The 11,599-nt window shown below is 54.3% G+C and overlaps 1 protein-coding gene across 1 annotated transcript in view; it reads left to right on the forward strand.

The window, feature by feature from the left end:
- The window catches only part of TTC7A (tetratricopeptide repeat domain 7A), a 110,738-nt gene extending 107,435 nt beyond the window's left edge, over positions 1-3,303 (forward strand). The window contains exon 19 of the mRNA XM_007459973.1: positions 2,624-3,303. Coding sequence (XP_007460035.1) covers positions 2,624-2,845 — 222 coding nt within the window. The 3' untranslated portion in view covers positions 2,846-3,303. The remainder of the gene's footprint in view (positions 1-2,623) is intronic.
- Positions 3,304-11,599: the final 8,296 nt, after the last annotated feature.

Below are 11,599 nucleotides of genomic sequence, written 5' to 3' on the forward strand. Positions count from 1 at the left end.
CCGCCCCCACAAAAAAGAAAAAACGGGGACCCCTGCCACAAACCTCCTAAACCACGAGTAAAACACACACACACACACACACACACCCTATTCAGCCTGCAGACATAGAACATACAGAGGAGCCTGCCACAAACCTCCTAAACCACGAGTAAAACACACACACACACACACACACACCCTATTCAGCCTGCAGACATAGAACATACAGAGGAGCCTGCCACAAACCTCCTAAACCACGAGTAAAACACACACACACACACACACACACCCTATTCAGCCTGCAGACATAGAACATACAGAGGAGCCTGCCACAAACCTCCTAAACCACGAGTAAAACACACACACACACACACACACACCCTATTCAGCCTGCAGACATAGAACATACAGAGGAGCCTGCCACAAACCTCCTAAACCACGAGTAAAACACACACACACACACACACACACCCTATTCAGCCTGCAGACATAGAACATACAGAGGAGCCTGCCACAAACCTCCTAAACCACGAGTAAAACACACACACACACACACACACACCCTATTCAGCCTGCAGACATAGAACATACAGAGGAGCCTGCCACAAACCTCCTAAACCACGAGTAAAACACACACACACACACACACACACCCTATTCAGCCTGCAGACATAGAACATACAGAGGAGCCTGCCACAAACCTCCTAAACCACGAGTAAAACACACACACACACACACACACACCCTATTCAGCCTGCAGACACATCTGGCCCCTTCCCAAACACCTACACACTTCTTGAGATCAGGGGTTTTCAGGCTTGTTTTTAGCTATAAAGCCCTCTTTTCAAAAAATCTCACATGGAAGCTCAATATAGAAAACTTGGTGTGTAAAAGCCACTGTGGCCCCGCCCCCACCCTGGGTGGCCCCGCTGGCCTTCCCCATCTGTCCTCTGTTGCTCCCCCATGGGCAGCACTCACAGGGCTCAAACCTTCCATTTTTGGTGCTTAATTTTGGTGTCTGGCGGCCTGTTGTCTCGCCTTCCTGCCCTCCTCCTCGTGGGCCCTGTTCCATCATGAGCTGCTCAGGGTCCAGCTCCCAGGCCATGTGGACAGTGCAGCTTGGCCTGGAGCCCTGCTGGCCAGACTGGACACTGCCCACTGGTCCTGGACAGCCCTGAGTCAGCACTGCACCCATCTGGCCAGATCCAGGAGCCCTGCCTGAGGCTCTACCCTGCTCCTGGTTCCCCTGTCCTCCCCCCATCCCTGTGGTCCCCTGGGGACAGCTCCATCCTCGGTTGAAGAGCTCCCCTCCCTTTCCCTCCCCCTGGCCACCAGACCGCCAGCCAGTGCCTTCAGAGAAGGAGGCTTTTCCTAGGGCTTCCTGAGCACCATCTTTCACTCTTGCCTAATTGGTCGTATTCCAAGCCCTCGGAAGACTTTATGAAATCAGCCATGTGCATCTTCCCCAGTGGGTCTCCATAGCAACAGAGGGCCTAACTCTGGGGAGTGCGGCGAGGAGGAAAATGTTCCAGCTAAAAATGTACATGGCCGTCGGTGGGCGGGCGCCCGAGAGGGGGCTCCAGGCACACAGAAGGCAGCTCCCCACCCCCATTCCCTGTCCAGGAAGTCGCTGTTGTTTGGGCTTTACCTCATGTCTGAATGAGAGGATGGCCCCCCGTACTGCTATCCTATGGCACCTTTGAGGGCTGGGACACAGATTAGTGGGATAGTGCAAAGCAGTCTTTCTGGGACTGGAGGTCGAAAGAGGACCCTGGCCCTTCCCCCTGCTCAGCACCCTGTCCACCCCACCTCCCCACACCCCTCCTAGTGTGGGTGGACGTAGAGGGGGACAGGGTGCCAGTTTCACTTCCCAACTCGGTGACAGTTCCTGTCACTTCCTCTATCTCTCCAAACAACAGGGCCAGGCTTCCCGGGCAGCCCCGATCCCCCTCCCAGAGGCCCTCCTTTCACCCAGCATCTGTCCCTGGTTCCCCGGCCATCTGACTGTCCTCCTGCGACCCTCACCTGCCTGGCCAGGCTGGGGTGGGCTTTAGGTCCCAGGAAGACAGGCTACCGATGCGGGCACAGGAGCTGTCCGTTGGCCCACAGGCTTGAGGTCCTCCCCAGGCCTGGAGCGCACACTCCTTGGTCTCACAGGTCCCTGGGGAGAAGGGCAGCGCGGGGCCTTGGGGTAACAGATCCGTTGACTGAGAGCTCACACACCTCAGGCACGGTTCAAGTGCTTTACCTCTACTGTCGTGTAAAGTTCACAACAACCCTAGAGGTCTCTCCCATTTACAGATGAGAAAACTGAGGGCCAGAGAGGGGCGACTCGCCCGGGATCCCTCAGCTGTAATGGGGAGACCCGAAGCCAGGTCTGCTGACCTTAAAGCCCAACCCCTGGGGCAAGGAGGATCAGAGCTGCCACAGTGGGTCACCCGGGAGGCCGGGCTGGAAGCAAGGCTGGGACGGACACAGGGAGGGTTTGCGTGGGTCAAGGGCACGGTCCCTTGACCGTACCCGAGCCTGAGACGCAGGGCCCTCTCTGGCTCGTGCCCATGCTGCTTCCACTCCGTACCCCGATGGCCAGGATGCCCCTGCCCCGGGACAGCCTCGCTCACCCCACCCTGTGCTTGCTCCCCAGGGTGTGATGCTGAGTCAGCTGGGCCATAAGAGCCTGGCCCAGAAGGTGCTACGGGACGCCGTGGAGAGGCAGAGCACCTGCCACGAGGCATGGCAGGGCCTGGGCGAGGTGCTGCAGGCCCAGGGCCAGAGCGAGGCCGCCGTCGACTGCTTTCTCACCGCCCTCGAACTGGAGGCCAGCAGCCCAGTGCTGCCCTTCTCCATCATCCCCAGAGAGCTCTGATTCGGCCTCGCAGCTTCTGGGAGGGAGGGAGCTGCCCAGCGGGCAGGCGGGCAGCAGGGAGCGTGGGTCAGGGGAGGTACGGGGCCTCAGGGCGATACATGTCTAGGGACCGTCTGCAGGCTGCAGCCCTAGTTCTCCTCGCCTCCCCCACCCCCACCCCCGCTTTCCCTCCAGGGCCCACTGGGACTGGGAGCTGCTCATCTGGAGCAGGGTGGACCAGGTCTGCATCAAAAACAAATCCCTTGTTCCTTGGGACTCAGACTTCCTGGAGTTTATGAGCAAGGAATTAGCTGGGAGGCCACGTCAACGTGGGGGACGCTCCCCAGTGTACCTGTGCATCGTCTAAATGCGCAGTAAGGGTCTGTGTGGCTTGGGTACCTCCCCACCCCGTCTAAAAGCCCCTGCACTGTACCTGCCACCCTCCTTCAATATCTCTGACCCTGGATTTCCCGGCTTTGCACAAGCTTTCTGCTCCCTACGCCAAAGATGAGCTGCCCTCTGGCTGGGCCAAGAGGGTTCTCCTGGGCTCCTTCCTCGGCCCCTCGGGAGGCAGCCTGCTTGAACCTAAGTGACTTAGAGTCATGGTGACGGGACTTGTTCCCCAAGAGCGCTAGTGGGGGAGCCCCATGGCCCTGGCCTCACACCCCACTCTCAGGTCGTGCCCAGGGCAGTCATGGCAAGCGGGAAGAGGATGGACCTCTGGGTCCTCTCCCAGGTTTAAGTTAGTGGACAGTGCCTGGCCGTGCCCCTCTTTGCTTGGGCCCGCCTATAATCTTCCCCTCTGTCGCCAAGTGCCTTTGGGGCCTCTGGTGTCTGGCCAGGGGCACTGAGTTCTGGCCCTAACTAAACTTCCATTTCTGCCCACCTCCACCTCTCTAGAAACAGGCCTCAGCCACCTCCTCAGGCCCTGGGCTGTAGCCCCTAGGATACAAACACGGCCGCTGGACCCAGCCCTTCCTTGCATCAACACCTCATTCCTTCAAGCCTTACCTTTCTGGGCAATGGGTACAGTGTAGATCCCTCTAGGGGTTATAATGTGGAGATTGGCAATCTCTAGGACTGCCCTTATCACCGCCCACAGCCCATTTTCACCTCAGGCTCTCTTGGGTGACCCAAGCCCCGCCCTAGCCCTTTGGTTCCCCCTGCCTGGGGCCAAACAGGGACTGTAAGCAGAGACCCAAGGAAGGGCGTGGGGGGGGGGGCTAGCCCCTCCCTGGTTGTGCAGGCCTCTGTGTATGTGACACCCGTCTCTACCGGGGTCCTGGGGGTGCTGGTGGGTGGTGTCTTCCCTGCTGGCTCCCCTAGCCCTGCTGCATGATGCTCTTGGAACTCTCCCCAGGAAGGCAGCCCCCACAGGCCTATCAGGGAACTCCTTTCTTATCTGCACTTTGGGTTTCAGTTTTAAAGCCCCGTGTGGCACATCTCTCACTTGAAGGTGTGTGGAAAGGTCAGGTGAGGGCTGCCCTGGCTCGTCAGAGCCTGGTCTGTTCCTCGGAGGCGAGGCGAGAGGCTGTTGGAGACCCACGCTCCTCCCAGCCCTGGCTCAGCACTCCACAGCCCCAGGTGCCACCAGGGAGAGCCTGTGCCTCTAGCCTTCCCATGCCAGGCCAAGGGACACTGTAAGGACACCAGATCCTTCATCCCGCCTGGTTGAAGGATCTCTATATGTGTATGTATGTGTATAAATATATATATATATGATAGAGATCTATTTTTATTCTGGAATTCTGTTAGAAAAATAAATAAATAAAAGCAAATGCTGTTGGTTTACATTGGGATGCCCAAAGATGTTGGTAGTGAGTCCTTGGTAACAGGAAAGGCAAAGGCAACAAATGCATTTTGACTTGAAGCATTCCTTTTGGGAAGCCTCAGCGGGGCTGGGCAAGTTGCTTGACATTTCAAAATAAAGGTCTTGAGTAAAGAGGCCCATGAAGGGAAAGCAGGTTTGTGTGAAGCAGTGTGTTCCTTTATCCACCAGGTACCCATGGGACAGGCCTTGAGGGAGCCCTGGAGAAGAGGCAGAGGCCTGAGAGGTCATGAAGGCCGGGGCGGGGATGCACAGGTGGGGAGGGCAGTGGGAGGGAGGGGCCCACTGAGGAGATGGTGATGAGGGCTTGGGGAGGGGACTAAAGACCTAAATGTAAGGCCAGAAACTATCAAACTCTTACAGGAAAACCTAGGCAGAACACTCTATGACATAAATCACAGCAAGATCCTTTTTGACCCACCTCCTAGAGAAATGGAAATAAAACCAAAAATAAACAAATGGGACCTAATGAAACTTCAAAGCCTCTGCACAGCAAAGGAAACCATAAACAAGACCAAAAGACAACCCTCAGAATGGGAGAAAATGTTTGCAAATGAAGCAACTGACAAAGGATTAATCTCCAAAATTTACAAGCAGCTCATGCAGCTCAATATCAAAAAAACAAACAACCCAATCCAAAAATGGGCAGAAGACCTAAACAGACATTTCTCCAAAGAAGATATGCAGACTGCCAACAAACACATGAAAGGATGCTCAACATCATTAATCATTAGAGAAATGCAAATCAAAACTACAATGAGATATCACCTCACACCAGTCAGAATGGCCATCATCAAAAAATCTAGAAACAATAAATGCTGGAGAGGGTGTGGAGAAAAGGGAACCCTCTTGCACTGTTGGTGGGAATGTAAATTGATACAGCCACTATGGAGAACAGTATGGAGGTTCCTTAAAAAACTAAAAATAGAACTACCATACGACCCAGCAATCCTACTACTGGGCATATACCCTGAGAAAACCATAATTCAAAAAGAGTCATGTACCAAAATGTTCATTGCAGCTCTATTTACAATAGCCCAGAGATGGAAACAACCTAAGTGTCCATCATCGGATGAATGGATAAAGAAGATGTGGCACATATATACAATGGAATATTACTCAGCCATAAAAAGAAACAAAATTGAGTTATTTGTAGGATGAGGAAATAGAGACTATTTAAAATAATGTCATGAAGAACCTAGGGGTAAGACAGGAATAAAGACACAGACCTACTAGAGAATGGACTTGAGGATATGGGGAGGGGGAAGGGTAAGCTGTGACAAAGCGAGAGAGAGGCATGGACATATATACACTACCAAACGTAAGGTAGATAGCTAGTGGGAAGCAGCCGCATAGCACAGGGAGATCAGCTCGGTGCTCGCCTGGAAGCGGGGGATAGGGAGGGAGGGTGGGAGGGAGGGAGAGGCAAGAGGGAAGAGATATGGGAACATATGTATAACTGATTCACTTTGTTATAAAGCAGAAACTAACACACCATTGTAAAGTAATTATACTCCAATAAAGATGTAAAAAAAAAAAACAAAAAAAAGCCTTGCGGAGGCGTGGCCAAAGCCTGGAAGTGGGTGGGAGGCAGCAGAGGGGTCCAGACAGGGCCAGAGACCCCTGCTGCCTCCAGAACCTGGCTGGGAGAAGCCAGGGCCAGACGTGCCACCTGAACAGGAGAGACTGCCCCAAAGGCACTGCCAATGGAGCATCTTCAGCACCTGGGGGAAAGCACCAGGGGAGGGGTGTGTGGTGAGAATCCAGGCCACATCCAGATCAGCCACCTGCTCTGAGAAGTCCATACCAATATTCTCCTAATAGAAGTTATGCCACGTACAAATACACTATATATGTTATAAAATGTGTATCAAATGATGACATCAGTTTACACAGAAGCCCTGTTTTCTTCGTGCACCCCAAGGGATTATCTGATGGACCCCCCAAGGCTGCACCCACACGGTCTGAAGACAGCTGCCCTTAAGGCTTCCCCTCGAACTCAGGGCCTGGCTTAGACAGAGCTGCCTGCTCAGCACCCTGGTCACCTCCACCCTGATCCTCAGCCCTATTACTGGGGTTACGGTTTTGATGTTAGTGAGGAAGGGCCCTTCTTGGAGCTCCTGGGTGCCCAGCTTTGATTTCCCTGTGATACTTTTTTAGAAAACACTTTCAGTCTTTAGTGGTTTAACAATTAGTATCAGATTACTTGTCACACACCCTCATCTGCCAGCTCACGGCCCCCTGGGGTGAGAATTAAAGGCTGCTTTAGGCTATAGATGGTGTCACTTGTCTGCCAGCCTGGGAGAAAGGCCTAGAAAAGCTCATCCTACAAGGACAGGACGAGGGAATCTGGACGGAGGAAGGGGCGGCCTTCCTGTCCCTGAGGAGGGCTTTGCTGAGCTGACCTCAGGGTGGTCAGATGTTGGAAAGTCAGGCAGTGGTGGAGACCCAGGCGCTTCCTGACCTCCAGCTCCCCATCTGCAGACCCCTCATTCACACTCGAGCCCTCCCTGGAGAGGGAGGGGGCCAGCCCCGAGTCCAACCGATTGTACCAAAACAAGGGCTGGAGTTTGGGGCTGAGACTCGGTTACACTGTCACCCCCAGGGACCTCCAGCCCACAGCCCTGCAGTATTAATAGTGTTTATCTGCAGGCACAGGTATGAATGGAATTTCAGCCACCACCCCCAGACTCCTACCAAAGTACTCACTGTTGCATTCACACCCCTGACCCAAGCGCTCAGATGTCACTGTGCAAATATTTCTTGGCCTGGTTTTCGGGAAGCATCCAGCTAAACAAATATCCCCCAGCCCGTGCTGCCAGCTCTTGATGACAACCCACAGTCAGCGAGCCTCACACATAAGCGACCTGTGGGACCACCCCCACGTGGTACAGACTTGGATTCTGGAAGCTAGGGAGGTCCTACTGGGAAAGTATCCCGTGCCAGAAACTCCGAATTTTCATCAAGCTCTCTCAGTTGCGAAAAGCAGAGACCCACTGAAGGTAGCGCCAGGAAAGAGACAAGGGGGGGGTTCCCTGGAGCCCTAGGGCAGGGACTGCAGTGCACAAATATGGGGCCGAAGCAGCCATGCATCCGTCTTTGGTGATGGAGTCAGCACCCAGACTGAGCTCGAAGGCCACTCTACCACTGGCTGGCCCAGTGCCCTTGAGCAAGTGACCTACCCTCTCTGTGCCTGTCTCCTCATCTGTAAAGTAAGGATAATCCTGGAATAGTGTCTGCTTTGTGGACTGTCATGATGATTAAGTGAGAAAAAACATGGAAAGAGCCTAGAACAGTGCCTGGCCCATAATAACCACTGGATACCTGTGTGATGATTTTCTCTGCCCCTCCTCTTCCCTCCTCCTCTCCCTGCTGGCTGACCTCGCTCACTCAGAGATGCTGCCATGGGACTACGTTCAATCTACATACCCTGGCTGGCCTTCCACCTCCAGCGCTGCAGCGACACCCCTCTGTGCATCTGAGCTTAGATTCTTGGATGAGAGGATCCCACTGGTCCCACTCATTTTTCCATGGGTCCCTAAGAACAACCAGCTGTGACCAGGGGATGGGCCTCAGGACACAAAATCTGGCTGCCTGAGCAGCTGGAGTTCTGGGTGAGCAGTAACGGGCCCCTTCAGCCCGTCATTCCCTCAAGCCTTGCCCTCCTGGGCACTCGGTACGATGCAGGTCCCCCCGGAGGAGGAAGACAACAGAACTCACACCCCCTTGAACACCCACCCCACCCCTTCCCTATCGTTGTCACTTATGGTACATCATGGGGGCTCCTGTCCTGTCTCTTCTCTTGATAACAATGACAATCCTAACATTCTCCCTGCACTACACTAGGCATAAGGCACTTTGCTTATCGGTGGACTCTCTCTCCGACACTGCTCCTTTGGTAGTCAACAACCTAGGGAAGTGGGTTTTGTCCCCATGAAAGGTGACGAGATCATGGCGCCTCCACTCACAGCTAGGAATATGGCAAAGCTGAGAGTAAGGTCCTCGCCCACAGAGCCAGCACCAGCTCACCAGACGATGGGAGAGAGGCAGGCAGTGCCTGTCACTGAAGCAGCAGAATGACCCCTCTGGTGATGCATGGAACCGTGCATCACCAGGAATCCCCCAGCAGGGGAGAACGGCCGATGCTCAGTGCTGCCTGCCACCCCAGCCCCTTCTGCAGCCGGAGAGGAGGTTCCTTAAACAGAGACCACTCAACAAGCTGGAAAGTCCCCCAAAGAGCAAGAGGGTTCTCAATATGCCAGGCAACCCAGAAATAAGAAAAGGTCACCATGGGAGCTGTGCGCCGGGCCATGTGACCCCACTGTCCTGCCCACCAGCTGACTGGGCCATGGGTGGTTTCTAGAACCAAAGTTCCTCCTCTGTGCACTGGCCCACAGCCTATGAGGTGGCCTGGGCATCCCACACAGAGACCCCCAGACTGGTGGTGACTGTCCCTGCTCTCTCACACTCTCACTCATTCTCTTCCCCCCTTAACTGTCTCTTTGGAATTTGGCAAGAAGTCAGTCACTGTGGGCCTCTTTTAAAAACATATTTTTTTCCGAACCATTTGAGAACAGGTTGCATAAATCATGCCCCTTTACCCCTTAATAATTCAGTGTGTTTTCGCTAAGAACAAAGGTCCTTGTCTTACATAACCACAGCACAGTTCACAAATGAGGGAATTTAACCCCGACACAGTATTTTTCTCTCCTCTCCCGTCCATATGCCAGTTTGTCACCACTGTTCCTTGTAGCACTGTCTTCCCCTGGCCGGGGTCACATATTCCACTTAGTTGTCACATCTCTTTAGTCTCCTTTAATGTGGAATGGTCCCTCCACCTCTCCCTGCCTTGCAGTGCTGAAGGGTGCAGAGGGTCTGGCCTCTGCTGTGAGTTGGGACGGAGACAGAAGCAGTTGGTGGTGGGAGCAGAGGCTGAAAAGCGGCAGAAGCCAAGGGCCAGAGGCAAGAAGGAAGAACAGCTGGACAAGAAGATAGAAAAATGCAGAGCAGGTGAATCTCCATAAAGATGGAGCTCTCCAATCAAAAGAAATGGATGCCCATTTTCAAGGGGGCAAAAGACGATGGACTCAAGAGAGCTCCATTCTATCCCAGACGACCTTTCCAGCTCCTGCAGCCTGAAGTCAAGGCTCCCATCTGAATCCTTTCCTCGGTCCTTGCAATGACCCCCTGATGACGTAAGGGACCTCGAGTGTGTTTGTTCCTGGTGGCCCTGCCCATCCCCAGAGAGGCACACTCTCAGTGTGCACCTGGAGACCAGCCTTTGGGGGTGGAGGGGCGCATGCCAGGGCACCCGCCTATGGGGGCAGGGGCTCCGACCCGAAGCAAAGGGGCACCGGTGGGCATGGCGCAAGCCCATCTCACAGGGGAGGGAAGGCAGTGCAGGAAGGTGAGGTGACCGGCCCAAGGCCTCCAGCCACCAGGGCAGTGAGTGATTGACACTCGGGCGGTCTGCATGCAAGAACCTTGGTCTATGGCATTCCTCCTGGGACACCCGCCAACCAGAGGAGGAGCGTGTATGCTGAAACGGGGATCAGAGCAGGCATAGGGACACTGTCACAAAGACTAACTGGCCTCAGGTGTCAGCTCTGACCCCTGAGATGAGTCCCTTCTCTGTGCGGAGGTCAGAGCATAGGTGGCTTCCCCAGCTCCCCGTCCCCAGGTCTCAGCGGCTGGGGCAGTCTCTGTAACTGACTGTGACCTCCATGGCCTCAGCTTGGGCCCAGAAGGAGGAGGCCACTGCAAGCTCCCTCTCACGTGTCTCGTGCCCAGGAGCCCACAGCTCACTACTTGACCCCCAACAAGGCCCCCAGCTCACTGGCTGTGAGTGGGGCCCCCTACACCGCTCACACCTGCACCCCGCCAAGCGTGCAGGGGCTTTGACGACCTGGCCCAGTGCAGGCTGGTGTGAGCTCACAGAGGGCCCCGGCAGTTGCTAGCCTGGGGCCAGGCACTCTCTTCCAACCAGTGTCTCCTCTGAGCTGGGAACACCCCGTCCTGGGCCCTCGCCCTACCTGTGAGGGCGTCTCCTGTGCCCTCAATGACCCACACTCTCCCACGTCCACTCCACTCCTACTGGGCCTCTCTTCCCAGAATTCACCTTGTGCCCCTTCTTCTTCTTCAAGACCCAGTTCCCACACCTTCCGGAAGTTTCTCTCCCTCCCTCCCTCCCCGCCCTGCACCTCTCACCACTCACCTCGGAGGACGCTTATGCTTTGTCAGAACACCCAGGCTGGCACACAGGCCCTGGGGGTTCTGCTTCCCAGGTGTGGCCCCCACATCCCACACCCCTGGGCTCAGCCACACCTACATGTGCCCTCATGAGCGGGACACCAGCTGGCCTTTAGGGAGGCTCTCCTGCCAGTGGGAGGCTTGGGGTACAAATGTGGAGTAAAGCCACCTCGGCCCCACCCACTGGCTGACCTTAGCCTTCCCTCTTGCCCAGCACACACACCATCCCAGTGCTTCACCCTGGGGGTGCCTGGGACAGGGCTCCGAAGAGAGACCTTAGCCCTCCTGAGTCTGTTATGGCTGTTCAAGGACCTACAGTTGGTCTCAATCCATTATATTTTCTTAATAGAGTTACATGTATGTTTCATCCCATTGTAGAAATTATTTTAGAAATACTCATGCATCTTTGCCATTAGGATCTTCATCTGCACTACAGACATGTGGGTCATTAAACACAACTTTCCAAAAGCTTCATTTTCATTTCCATATAAGATAGGGCACATTTAAATTTTTGGAATAATGTGGCTACTGGAGATTTTAACTGGAGCCATAAGTACCATATGTAAAACATTAGGAGCGTTCTCCCCCCGCCCAACCCCATTCCCCAGAATGTGACTTTTAATGTGACTGCTTTTTTACTTTTTTTATTTTTTACTTTTTTAACTTTTGACTGCTCCTCACAGCTTGCGGGATCTTAG

This window comes from Lipotes vexillifer, unplaced genomic scaffold (genome assembly GCF_000442215.2).
Source record: "Lipotes vexillifer unplaced genomic scaffold, Lipotes_vexillifer_v1.1 scaffold666, whole genome shotgun sequence".
NCBI lineage: Eukaryota > Metazoa > Chordata > Mammalia > Artiodactyla > Lipotidae > Lipotes > Lipotes vexillifer.